General features: G+C 40.0%; 1 protein-coding gene across 2 annotated transcripts in view; it reads right to left on the bottom strand.

The window, feature by feature from the left end:
- SEC22C (SEC22 homolog C, vesicle trafficking protein) overlaps positions 1 to 14,405 on the bottom strand; it is a 36,153-nt gene that overhangs the window by 6,972 nt on the left and 14,776 nt on the right. For both annotated transcript variants that reach the window (XM_087893130.1, XM_087893131.1), the window contains exon 5: positions 73 to 191. In XM_087893130.1, coding sequence (XP_087749256.1) covers positions 73 to 191 — 119 coding nt within the window. The remainder of the gene's footprint in view (positions 1 to 72; positions 192 to 14,405) is intronic.

Here is a 14,405-nt window from a genome sequence, read left to right on the forward strand (position 1 = left end):
GGGTTGTAAGCCAGCACCTTCACCAGTGGTCCAAACTGACTCTCTTGGCCCCCAAATTAGCAGCCCAGTTACCTGCCACGAATACTCTGCCAGATGAACCCCTCGAATAAGATTGAGCGCACCGCACATGATGTTGAGGATGAGGGAGAGAATCCCCAAAGGAGAGATGGGTTGCATCCGGCAAGCAGCAGCTTCATGGGAATTTTAAAAAAAAAGAAACAAAAAGGACATCCAAGAAAGGTGAGTGACAGGTTTCGAGGTCGTCTCAAATAAATTGCATTTCAAACAAAGTCTTTGATGAAAAACTCCCATTTATTAAGCACGACATTCTAACTCCGACTTCATCGCAGCCAACACTGACTTCCAGACCCAAACCCTCCCTTTCCGTTCCCCACTCCCCTGCACTCATTGGCCATCTTCCCCTAATCTACTGCTCCAGCTCAAAGGAATTTCCCCCCTCCCATCCCATCTCCTAGGGGATATTATCGCCAGGGAAAATAAGTAGGTGAAAAGTCAAACGTCCCTTTCCAGATGCCTCCGCTTCTCCCTCTTATGTCAGCACTAGAGTAAATGCAGCTTGAAATGCTGACAGTGAGATTGATCCATCTTGCTAAGAAAATTACAACTCTTCTTTAGGCTTCTGCCGTACTTCAATGTACTAATAAAGTTAGTTTACTTTATTGTCACTGCACCTCATGGAATGAAATTAAATTGCCATCTTCAGTGTACATTATACATAAGAAAACTATAAAAAAATAAAACAAAAACACACATCCTCCGCATTCTATACAACTGAACTGAAAACCCCTGATATTGCATTAGTATTGCACTGTACCGTAGAATTCAATATAGTTTTACTGCCCTGGGGTAGAAGCTGTTTTTCAGCCTATTTGTCCTTCTTTCTATTGTCCTGTACCGTCTGCCAGATGGTAAAAGTTCAAAAAAAAAAAAAAAAAAAAAGGGTGAGATCCAGGATGAGATGGATCTTTAAGGATGTTTTGAACTAAAGGAGAATATTGGTAGCTCAGGGTGGACAGGAGGGGTCCTTGGTGCCCTTTGAGCTTGCTTGTTTTCTCAAAGATGTTTCAATACAGTGTTGCTGGGACTGTCTTAAAGGTTCTTTAGTTTGGGGCTGTTTGCTGTTGTCTCTTTGGCAGCTGCTTGATTGGGGTGTTGATTGTTGGCCCTTGAGTTAATCACCCCAAAGGTGCTTTTTTTCAGGAGGCAACTGAACTTTGTTTTTTTCTTGAAAGACGTTTCGCTTCTCACCCAAGAAGCTTCTTCAGCTCTGATTGGATGGAGGGGAATGGAAGGATTGATACTCCTTGCAGACAGCTGGTTCATTTGCATCCTTCTAGAGGGTCATTGAGGCCACTTGGAGCTTTATCTTTGTCCTCAGGGTCACCTCAGTGACAGAGAAGACCGCTGGGGGTCAAAGAGGGGGTCAAAGAGGCCATCTGTGTCAAAATTCAACAGCCCTCTCTCAAAAGAAGGGAAGGAATAGAACGGAACGGAACGGAACGGAACAAAACGAAACGAAACGAAACGGAACGGAACGGAACGGAACAGAACAGAACAGAACAGAACAGAATAGAATAGGAATTTTTTATTGGCCAAGTGTGATTGGACGCACAAAGAATTTGTCTTTGGTGCATACGCTCTCAGTGTACATAAAAGAAAAGATACGTTGGTCAAGAATCATAAGGTACGGCTTCCGGTTGGCGCTGCTGTCGTCGCTAGACGGTCTCCTCAAGACCGCCAGCCCCGCCGCCCGTAAAGAGCCGCCTCTACAGCTGAGAGGCGGCTTGAAAAACTCCGAGTTCCTAAGGAAACGCGAGGAGAGCCGGCGAGACCAGGTAGAGCCCCCTGCAAAGTCCCCAGATTGTTTTTTTTTTGCTTCTGGGGAGGAAGCAGGGTGAGGCTCCCTATCCAGCTCGCTGAGGCTCCGGACTCCGGGGACAACTCTGCATTCAGCAGAGCCAGACGACCCGACCAACATAACCAGCGAAAGCCAAGAGAATTATCAAAAATAAACAGGGTGGAATCTGGACTTGAAACTCAAAACTGCAAGTATTTGTACTAACCCTGTGATTGAATTTAAGATTGGAAAGTGAAAGTTTGCTAAAATGGCGTCTGGCTTCAGCGGTAGGAAAAGCTGAAAGCGAAAGTGGATTTGCTTGAGTGTTTAATACGATACAAAGTATCTAAAAGTAACAGCGCTGGCTAGAAGAAAAGGGAAAAGTTCTTTTTAAAGTGATTTTGATCTGTTCCTTCTCCCTTAGAGACTTGATTAAAGCTGGGGAAATTTTTGAAAGGATTCTGTGGTGAAAAGGGAGGGAGGACTTCCTTCTTAGAAAGAATCAGTCTGCGTGGCAGAATGGCTTCAAAGCAGACAAAGCCAGCCATTAAAGCTGCAGGGGGGGGGGGGTTCCCCCACTCACAAGTCACAAGAGCAGCCCTTAAGTTTGCAGACTCAGAGCCAAGCACAGGAGACTGGTTTTAAAGATTTGAAGGAATTTATTGCTGCGGCTCTGATGAATCAAAATGAAGTTTTGGACCAGAAATTTGAAAAATCTCAACAGGAAATCAAGGAGGTGGTTCAAGAAAAGTATGACAAGATGAAGCGTGACATACTGACAGTTGTGACTGGCTTGTCAGAAGTAGTTGTCCAGATTGATAAAAAAGTGGAAGAACTTAGTTCAGAAGTAGAATCTAAAATGAAGGAAGCTGATTATAAAATTTTTAATGTTGACAATAAAGCACAAAGGATTGAAAATGAAGTGACAATGATGCAATTTAGATTCATGGAGTTTGCTGTAAGACTGAGAGGAATAAAAGAAAATAACAGAGAAGACTTGAGAAAGGTTTGTGCTGATGCCCTGGCTGTGATGCTAAAGGTTAGCCCTGAGGAGATTTTGTGCAAGATAGACAAGGTCTATAGAGTGAACTCTTGGGTGGCAAGGCAAAGGCAACTGCCTAGAGATGTGGTGATCTACTTTACAGATAGAAGAATAAGAAATGATATCTTGCAAAAGTCTTTTGTTTCTACTATTCAAGTGGATGGAAGGGAGATTGGGATTTACAAAGAGTTGCCGCCTAAAATGTTAAGAGATAGAAAGGACTTTGGATTTTTGTTGACTGAATTAAAGAAACAACAAATTCCATTCAGATGGGATGCTCCAGTTGGCATAATATTGAGGTATCAAGGTGAGAGATATCGATTGAATACTGTTGAAAAAGCGGAAGATTTTTACCTCAATGTTTTTAAACCTGGCGCAACATCTCCACGTACATCTTCAGTGTTAGGTATAGAGGAGGGTGAGAAAGAGAAGCAATTTGAACAAGAGCTTGAAGAGCAGCGGAAACAGATGGAGGTGGAGGCAATGGAAACCCAAGGAGCAACAGGGTTTTTTTTTGGATGAACCCTTGTTAGATCTTCCTTTAGAGGCTCCAGGTGGACCACAAGAGAAGTGGCAGTGGATCTCGAGTTGATGTCGTATAAAGCTAAAGACCAGCGTATAACTCGAGCAGCTTATAAACAAATTCTAGAGAAACAACAACAACAGAGATCTAAGCTATCACAAGATAAGAAGGGAGTCAATGGAAAAGCACAAAAATCCGAAGCTATGGGAGGAGCTAAGCCGAAAACTACCAGTCTGGAACAGAAACTTCAGCAAATGCTCTTAACGCTTCAGGAGACTACAAATGACAATTAAGTTTTTATCTTGGAATGTAAATGGACTGAATTCACCACAGAAAAGAAGGAAGATATTTTATTATCTGAGACAATTTAATAATGATGTTATTTGCTTACAAGAAACTCATATTAGAACACAAGATCAAAAATATTTGATAAATCCTAGATTAGGAGCACAGTTTATAGCCTCAAATTCGGAGAAAAAGAATGGTGTAGTGATTTATATAAATAAAAGATTGCCAGCAAAAATTTTAGAAGCAGATGACAGTGGAAAATATATAGCAATTGAACTTTCTACAGATAATGGTCCAATTTTGGTGGTTGGAATTTATGCTCCTAATTAGCAACAAGAAATTTTTTATAAAATATTATACTCTAAAATACTACAATGGGATTTCAGATCTATTTTACTTATGGGAGATTGGAATGGAGTAATAGATCCCAAAAAAAGATAAAAAGAGTTTGGCAAAGTCATGTGTTAAATTACCACAGATCTTTTTTGATATGAAAGAAGATTTGGAATTGAAAGATATATGGAGAGTGCATAACCGAAAAGAACTGGATTTTACTTTTTTTTCAGATAGACATAGATCCTTCTCTAGGATTGATTTTATTCTACTCACGGCTGACTTACTTTTAAAAACAAAGAAAACAAAGATATTTCCGAGGACTTAACTGACCATAGCCCAGTTTGGATAGAAATAGAAATGGAAAAGATTGAGAGAAGATTGTGGAGAGTAAATGAAAACTTGTTCAGATATGAAAAGAATGTAAATGAACTTAAAAAACAAATGAAGGAATTTTTTGAAATGAACTTGAATAAGGGTACCCCTATTGAAATTGTTTGGGATGCGAGTAAGGCGTATATGCGGGGGGTACTGATCCATATGAATTCTAAACACAAATCAAACAGACAAAGAAAAAGATTAGAATTGGAAGGAGAGATAAAGAAAAAAGAACAGATGCTTATAAAAAATCCAACAGATGAAAAATTACAAGGAATTATAAAACTTTTGAAAGGCCAATTTCAAATGCTCACAGCGGAACAAGCAGCAACTAATTTACAATTTGCGAAACATAATACATTTTGCAACGCTAATAAGCTGGGCAGGTGGTTAGCTTACATATTGAGGAAACAACAGAGTACTCGGACTATTGGCAGTATTGAGTATGGAGGGAAGGAAGTTTTTCAACGAAGACTAATTAAAGAAGCCTTCTTAGATTATTATACCAAATTATATGCCAAAGATGATATACAGAATGAACTTATAAATAAATATCTAGAAGAAAGGAGAGTTATGAAAATTTCTAGTGATCAAAAGGAAAGAACGAGTTTACCAATAACAGCTGAGGAGATTATTGTTGCTATTAAACAACTGAAAACAGCTAAAGCTCCAGGAACGGATGGTTTAACTGCGGTGTATTATAAAACTTTACAAGCAGAAATGATTGAACATCTTAAAGACTTATTTTGTAGCATACAACAAGGGGGTAAAATACCCCCTTCATGGAAAGCAGCTTTTGTTTCTTTGATACTGAAAGAGGAAGCAGGTTCTACAAAACCGGAAAATTTTAGACCAATATCTCTCCTGAATACGGATTATAAAATTTTTGCAAAAGTATTAGCCAACAGACTAATGCCAGTTATTCAAGAGGTGATTCATCATGATCAAGCAGGATTTATAGAAGGCAGATACATGAAGGATAATGTGAGGCAAATTATAGATTTATTGGAATATCTTGAGAAGAATAAACAGATCTCTGCAATGCTGGTATTTTTGGATGCAGAGAAGGCCTTTGATCGAGTGAACTGGAACTTTCTATTAAAGACTTTAAGACAGATGGACTTTGGGGATCAGTTCGTGCAGGTGGTTTCAGCAATTTATCAAGAGCGAACGGCACAAATTGTCATTAATGGAAGCTTAACTACAAATTTTAGTATAGAAAAAGGCACAAGACAAGGTTGTCCGTTATCCCCGCTGTTGTTTATTCTAACTGTAGAAGTCTTGTTGAACACAATACGGGACTCGAGCACTTTGAAGGGAATAGTTATAAGGCAAGAGGATTACAGAACAAGGGCATTTGCAGATGATCTGGTTGTTACCCTAACACGGCCGATGGAATCAATAATTCAGATGAAAGACATTATAGAAGAATATGGTATGGTATCAGGATTTAGACTCAATCAGAAAAAAAAACAAGATGATAGTTAAAAATATGACAGTTGATCAAAAGAAGGAACTTGAAAGGAAGGCAGACTTTGAAATAGTACCAAAGGTGAGATATCTAGGAGTTCAAATTGCAGATTCAAATATAAAACTGTTTCAAAATAATTATGAGGTGTTGTGGCGAAAGGTACAAAAGGATATGGAAACTTGGAAAAAACTGCAGCTGTCTCTACTTGGAAGAATAGCAGCAGTTAAAATGAATGTTCTACCTAGATTTTTATTTTTGTTTCAAATGATTCTGGTGCTTAAAAGTGATAAACAGCTGATGGAATGGCAAAAAGGAGTGAATAAGTTTGTTTGGAATGAGAAAAAGCCAAGAGTTAAATTGAAAATTATGCAAGATGTTCGTGAAAGGGGTGGTCTTAAACTTCCAAACCTACGATTGTACTATGAAGCAGCAGCGTTGACACAAGCAAGTGATTGGTTTGGAAGGACAAAGACTGGAATATTGAATATAGAGAGTTATGATCTTGAATTTGGTTGGCATGCATACTTATTCTATGAAAATAAAGTGGATAAAGTATTCAACAGCCATATGCTTAGAAACTCCTTGATGAGAGTATGGAAGAAGCACCGGTTCAAATGGGATTATAAAATATTGTTGTGGTTGGATCTTGGTCATATCATACGGAATATAAATATAAAGTCACTCGGGGGGGGGTTTATACAAAGAAGTACTTTTTAATGATGGAGGCAGATGGCAATTAAAGACATTAAACACATTGTTGGAAGAAGGGATTAATCTAACTTGGTTACAGTATAATCAACTTCAACTGAGATGGAGAGAAGATCAAAAAACTGGTTTAATGTTGCATGAAGAAGAATTGGTTAGACAGATAAAAGATAGAGGCCCAATGCATATCAAGAGAGTTTATAATGTTTTGTTAGAAAGAGACTCAGAAAACGAATTGGTTAAAGATTGTATGATAAAATGGGCACAAAATTTTGCAGAACCAGTTATGATGGAAACGTGGGAAAAAATATGGGTTCAGAATGTTAAATTCACGCAGTCACAGAATTTGAGGGAAAATTTTTATAAAATGTTTTATAGGTGGCATTTAGATCCTAAGAAATTGTCATGCATGTATCCTAATGTTCAACCAAAATGTTGGAGATGTGATTGTTTGGATGCTACATATTATCATATATGGTGGACTTGCAAGAAAGTGAAGGCTTTCTGGATAAAAATTTGATGGGTTATGCAAAATGTTCTGAAGAAAAAACTCCAATTTTCTCCTCAATTGTTTTTATTGGGCATAGTTAAGGGTTTTTCAATGGGTGAAACAAAATTGATATTGTATATGGTGACAGCAGCTAGGTTACTGATTGGTCAATATTGGAAAAGGGATGTTTTGCCTACTATTGAAGAATGGACTTTGAAGGTGGCCAGTTTTGCAGAAATGGCGAAGATATCAGCATACTTAAAAGACCGGACTCAAGAGACTTATGCATGGGAGTGGAAGAAATGGATAGATTATGTGCAGAATAAATACCAAACTAGGAAGTACCAGATAGCTTTTAGTTGAATGTTGTGCAGAAATGTATAGTATATAGGGGGTAGAATAGTTTAATGTCATGTAGAAATGTATAGTACACAGGGGAGGGAATAGAAGGGCGGTAAATTATGATATAATATGATTTGGATTTGGATTTCACCTTGGGGAAGTCATGGGAGGAGGGGAGGGTTAGGGAGGGCTAGGGAGGGAAAGGGGGGGGGGAAATGGGAAAATTTGTATTTGTAAAACTTTTTCAATAAAAAAAAAAAGAATCATAAGGTACAACACTTAATGATAGCCATAGGATACAAATAAGCAATCAGGAAACAATATCAATATAAATCGTAAGGATACCAGCAACAAGGTTACAGTCATACAGTGACAAGTGGGAGGAGATGAGACATCATCTATCTCCAGTCTACAACACAAGTCCTTTCAGCAGCTCCAAGAAGGCCTCCACACCCATTTGCACCATTCAGTTGACCCTAAGGACACAATATAAACCTCCAAGTGGCTTCAACGACTCTCTCAAAGAACCCAAATGGCCAGCTTTGTCTGCAAGGAATATGAATCCTTCCGTTCCCCACCATCCAGTCAGAGCTGAAGAAGCTTCTTGGATGAGAAGTGAAACGTCTTCAAAAGAAAAACAAAGGAAGTCCAGTTGCCTCTTGAAAAAACACCTGTGGGAGAACCGTGACCTGGGTGACGGAGGATCTCCGTAGACACTTGAGAGTTCATCTATGCTGATCTGGGTGCCGACTGCTGGTGGAGAGGGTGCTTGGGTCCTTCTGTTCCTTTTTTGGGCTGGTTGAGGTCTCTTTTGCATAGTCTATAGATTAATTGTTCATGTCTGTGTGTCTATTGATGGCTGATTTGTCAGAGGGCCAGGCTTCTAGAAATTCCCTGGCATTTTTGGATTTGGCTTGGTCTAAGGACGGTCACATTTTCCCAGTTGAAACTATGGTGAAATTAAAAAATTTTTTATCATGCCTTCTGACCAGGGTGGATTTGATTTAAATCGAGTTGATTTAAATCACAATTTAAATCATGATTTAAACCACTAGTAAAAAGGCTTGATTTAAATCAACTCGATTTAAATCATAATTTTTAAAGAGCAACTGTCATCTCTGCTAAAACTTTGACCCACCGTTGACTCACCGATAGTCCCAGTGTTGCAGAATATACAGCCTCATGCTACATAACTAAGCTCCATTTCATCCTCAATAAACTAAATTATTTATGTAGCTTAAATAGAAAACTATCTTACGATAGATTTTTACCCCAAAAGTTTTTTATTAAAATAAATTCGATAAAAATCAAAAAAAATCCGATTTAAATTAAAAAAATCTGATTTTTTTTATTTTTTAAAAAAAATCATTGATTTTTATCCACCCTGCTTCTGACTGCCAGTTGGTGCGGAGCTGGCAGCGGAGTCAGACAGCAATGAGGCTGAGGAAGAACATGGGCCAGTCCTGGAGGCTGGGGAAGGCCAGGAGGAGGGCTCTGTGTCGGGGGCAGAGATAGGGCCATCGGGGAGTGATGCGTGGACTCCGGAGCCTCCAGAGGCTGACAGCAGAGAGGCAGAGGAACAGGAGGAGCCTGTTCCGAGTGCACGCATGAGAAGAGCTGCCAGAAGGCAAGAGCAACTAAAGCAAAAAGGACGACTAGGGAGTAAGGCCAGGAGATGATTGCCCACTCCCATAAAGCTTAAAAGACCAACAATTGCTTTTGGGCTCTTTGTCAGAAAACAACGTTGATAGATTTATTTCTTGTCTTGCTGTGTTTATTTCTTGTTGGCGTCTTCTGCTTCTGAACTTTTGCCAGGAAAAGCCTTTGGCAGGTTGCCTAATTAGACCAAGGTTGGTGATAAGGCTGAAGAATTGTGTTATGAAGAATTTGTTTTGAATTAGTTTGGACTACGCTGAGAATGAGTTAATTCTCAGCTGTTGTAATTAAGTCTGTTTTTGAACTTTTTGCGTTTAATAGTAACTACTTGAGCCTGGATCACAACACCAGCAAAGTCAATGGGGAAACCAGATTCATTTAACAACCGTCTTATTAACTTAACAACTGCGCTGTTTCATTTAACAACTGTGGCCAAAAAGATCAGAGTTTAATTACCTTTTGCAAAACATCTTTTGTAAACCTTCTCTTCCCTAAGCTTGAAGTACAGGTAGTCCTCGACTTGCAACAGCTCGTTTAGTGACCGTTCAAAGTTACAACAGCACTTTAAAAAAAAAGGTGACTTATGACCGTTTTTCACACTTATGACCGTTGCAGCATCCCCATGGTTCACGTATTCAGAATTTGGACACTTGGCAATTGATTCATATTTACGACTATCACATTGCCCTGGGGTTATGAGATCCCCTTTTACCAAACTGGATTCACTTAACAACTGTGTTAACTAACTTAAAAGCTGCAGTGATTCACTAAACAACTGTGGCACGAAAGGTTGTAAAACGGGGTAAGATTCGCTTAACGTTTCACTTAGCAGCAAAAAAATTGGGACTCAATTATGGTTGTTAAGTCCTGTGTGGGTAGTCCTCGACTTATGACTAGGATGGGGACCACAAATTCTATGGCCAAGCAAGATCGTTGTCAAGATCATTGTCCACTTAAATGGCAACCATTTAAGTGTCTCGTGCCCAGTTTTACCTTTCGTGCCATGGTTCGTAAGCTAATTACTACAGTTGTTAAACGAATCACATGGTCATTAAGGCAATTGGGTTTGACTTTGCTTGATGGAAGCTGACCGGAAAGGTCGCAGATCACGTGACCCTCGGATCCTGCAATCTTTCTAAATACTTGCCAATTCCCAAGCACCCAAATTTTTATTTTTATTTTTGAGGTTTTTTTATTAGTAATATAAATTAAAAACATTGGACATGATGTGACGTCTCCAGTTTAAACATTTTCGTCAGGCTTTGCCTTATAATTAATACAATTCCTTATCTCTATACAAATTTATACTATTTATCACATTTCAAACATATAGATCCTTACATCTGCGAAAGTTACATCAATACCAAATTCGATCTTATCTAACACAGAAAACTAGCGTGAAAACTTCTAAACATTCTACTCGTCAGTAATCATTCATCCCAGCAGTCCTCCTGTCAAGCCAGTAATACTCTGTTTCGTTCTTATCTTTAAGTTCCAGAAATAGTCTGTCCATTTTCGCACAAGTTAATATTTTAGCTAACACTTCTTCTTCTGGGGGGGGGGGTGTCCCTTTATTTTTCAATTTTTGTGCAAAGGCCAAACTTGTTGCTGTTAAAATATGTAACATTAGATAAATTGTACCCTTGTTGTAGTTGCCTTCTATGATGCCCAGTAAAAAAAAGAATCTGGTTTTGATTCTATATTTTGCGTTAATATCTCTTCTAGCCATTGTTTTATCTGATGACAAATTTTATAGCTTTTGGGCATTCCCACCACATGTGGTAAAAAGTCCCTGCCACTGCCTCACACTTCCAACACATTGATGAATATTTTTTACTTAATTTTGCTAATCTTGTGGGTGGGAGATGCCACCTATAGAACATTTTGTTTAAATTTTCTTTGTACATAGTAGCTAGAGTAAGTTTAATATTTCTTTCCCATAGATCGTGCCAATTGTCTAGATCAATGCTATAGCCAAAATGTTTACTCCAAATTAACATAGTTTCTTTTACTTATTGCCTTCTCCTCTGTTCTTAATAAAATTTTATCTAATTCTGTTAGCTCTATTTTTATGCCCCATTCTGTCTTGTCCTTCATGTATTTTGATTGTACTTGGAGATATGCCCACCATTCGAGTTCGATTCCTTCCTCATTCAATTTATTCCTGGATTTCAATTCTCCTCTTTCATTTAACAAATCTTTTTATGTAACTACTCTTCCTGACTTAATAAAATTTGGGGGTGTGAGCATCTCCAATGTCGATATTCAATTCAGAACTTCTATATTTCTTCAAAGTGATATGAAGTGATGTCCCGGTGCCTGGAGGCCGTGCGGATCTGGATGGGGAGGAACAGGCTCAGGCTCAACCCATCCAAGACTGAGTGGCTGTGGTTCCCGGCATCCCGATATAGTCAGTTGACTCCATCACTGACTATTGGAGGCGAGTCCTTGGTCCCCACGGAGAGGGCGCGCAATTTGGGCATCCTCCTGGATACGCAGCAGTCCTTGGAGGAATATCTGACAGCTGTGGCCAGGGGGACGTTTTATCAGGTTTGCCTGATCCGCCAGTTGCGGCCCTTCCTAGATCGGGATTCCTTGTGCACAGTCACTCATGCCCTTGTCATCTCTCTCCTGGACTACGGCAACGCCCTCTACATGGGGCTCCCCTTGAAGAGCACCCGGAGGCTCCAACTGGTCCAGAATGCGGCCGCGCAGGTGGTTATGGGAGCGGCGTGGCACTCACATGTGACCCCTCTCCTGCGCGAGCTGCACTGGCTCCCGGTGGTCTTCCAGGTGCGCTTCAAGGTGTTGGTCATCACCTTTAAAGCGCTCTATGGCATAGGACCTGGATACCTTCGAGACCATCTGCTGCCACCAACGACCTCCCATCGACCCGTGCGCTCCCACAGAGAGGGCCTCCTCGGGGTGCCATCAGCCAAGCAATGTAGACTGGTGACCCCCAGGGGGAGGGCCTTCTCTGTGGGGGCACCTGCCCTCTGGAATCAGCTGCCCTCAGAGATACGAAGAATTCAAGACCTCGGTACCTTCCGCCGTGCCCTGAAGACCTTCCTTTTTCAGCAAGCCGGGCTGGCTTAATGCTTTTTAAATGTTTTTAATATGTTTTGTTATTGTTTTTTAACTTTGGGGCCAAATTTATATATTTCTCTTTAAACTGTTTTTAATGTTTGTATTCATGTGTTTTACTTTGGCTGTACACCGTCCTGAGTCCTTCGGGAGAAGGGCGGTCTATAAATTTAATAATAAATAAATAAATAAATAAATAAACAAACAAACAAACAAAGAAACAAACAAACATTGCTTAGTTTTATCCCACACGTCTAAAAGTGCCCGTCTGAAGCAGTGCTTCTGGAAGTACCGGTGAACCTTGTATTTCTCTTCCCAAAGGATAGCATGCCATCCTATCTGCGTGCCATGACCTTCCAGCGTTAACAACTTCCTATTTTTTAGATGTATCCAGTCACTCACCCGTATAATGGTTGCTGCTTGATGATATTTTTCCCAGTCTAGAAGGCCAAATCCTCCTCTTTCCTTAGCATCCTGTAATAGTTTTAGTTTGATTCTCGGTTTTCTACCTTGCCAAATGAATTTCGATATAATTTTGTTCAAATTTGTAAAAAAAAAATTCCTTTTTTAATCTGACTGGTATGCATTGAAATAGAAAAGAGTATTTTGGGTAAAACATTCATCTTTATGATTGCAATTCTTCCCATAAAGGAGATTTAATTTCTTCAATTAACTTATCGTAGTTGTCCCCTTTGAGTGTTATACAGCTCGCTGTCATTTGAATTCCTAAATACCTCACTTTTTTTGTTGTCTGAATGCTTAGTTGCCCAGCCAATTCCTTTTCTTGCAATTTAGTCATATATTTTTTTTTTACTAGCATTATCGCTTTCTCCTTATTTATCTTCAATCCAGCTACTTCCCCAGATTCTCCCAGTACTTCTATTAGCCTTACACCAGACTGTAGGGGATCTTCTATGATAAACACAAGGGCGTCTGCGAAGGCCTGTACTTTAAAAATGTCTTTCTTAATTTCTAAACCTTTAATTTGGTCGTCTTCCTGAATTATTCTAGTCAAAATTTCTAATGATAGTATAAACAATAGCGGCGATAGTGGACAAACTTGTCTTGTGCCTTTTTGAATTTGGAAATTTTTAGTTGTTTCCCCATTAATTACTATTTTGGCTTCCTGTTTCGAATAAATTGCTTTAAACGTGTTTATAAAATTCTCACCACACTCCATGTAATTTAGCTGGTTCAAGATGAACTCCCATTTAACACTGTCAAACATCAAGCACCTGAATTTTGATTACGTGATCATGAGGGTAACATGTTGGGTGGTAAGTGCAGTGGAATTCTGATTGGTTGCTAAGCAACCCACCGTAAGTTGAGGACTGCCTATGCAACCTGGAGATGTCAAATTTCCAGAATTAGCAAAGCAAGTGGCTGGGAATTTTTGGGAATTAAAAGTCCACAGATCTTAAAAGTCACTGAGACTGAGAACCACTGGGTTAGAGTAACAGAAATACTACAGACCAGGGGTCTCCAACCTTGGCCACTTTAAGACTTGTGGACTTCAGCTCCCAGAATTCCTCAGCCAGCTGGCTGAGGAATTCTGGGAGCTGAAGTCCACAAGTCTTAAAGTGGCCAAGGTTGGAGACCTCTGGTATAGACCGCTTCGGGCAGGAAGGTGTTGCAGAGTGGTGAGGATGGCAGAAAAGATTTCTTCCTTGCTTCTTATCCAGGACGAGGCCTATGAGCGATGACCCCAGGATTAACTGGGATGCTACATGTCCTCTCCACCACCTGTTTTTTTTTTTGCTACCTTCCGGGGAGGAGAGGCTCCGTGGTATCCGAAGCAGAACATCCAGATTCAGCCACAGTTTTCTTCCATGCAGTATCAACCTTGTGAACTCACAAGCTTCTTCTTTCTGCTATGTATTCGAGATGGACAGGGATTAACATTTATATGAATTTATATCAGAGGTGGATTTCAGCAGGTTCTGACCAGTTCTGGAGAACCGGTAGCGGAAATTTTGAATAGTTCGGAGAACCGGTAGTAAAAATTCTGACTGGCCCCACCCCCATCTATTCTCTGCCTCCCGAGTCCCAGCTGATTGGGAGGAAATGGGGATTTTGCAGTAACCTTCCCCTGCCATGCCCACCAAGCCACACCCACAGGACCGGTAGTAAAAAAATGTGAAACCCACCACTGATTTATATGTTAGGGCAGTGATGGCAAACCTTTTCGGCACAGAGTGCCCAAACTTGAACGTTTTTGTGTGTGCACATGCCGGA

This window comes from Pantherophis guttatus, chromosome 4 (genome assembly GCF_059756535.1).
Source record: "Pantherophis guttatus breed Tessera chromosome 4, ASM5975653v1, whole genome shotgun sequence".
In the NCBI taxonomy this organism is placed as follows: Eukaryota; Metazoa; Chordata; class Lepidosauria; order Squamata; family Colubridae; genus Pantherophis; species Pantherophis guttatus.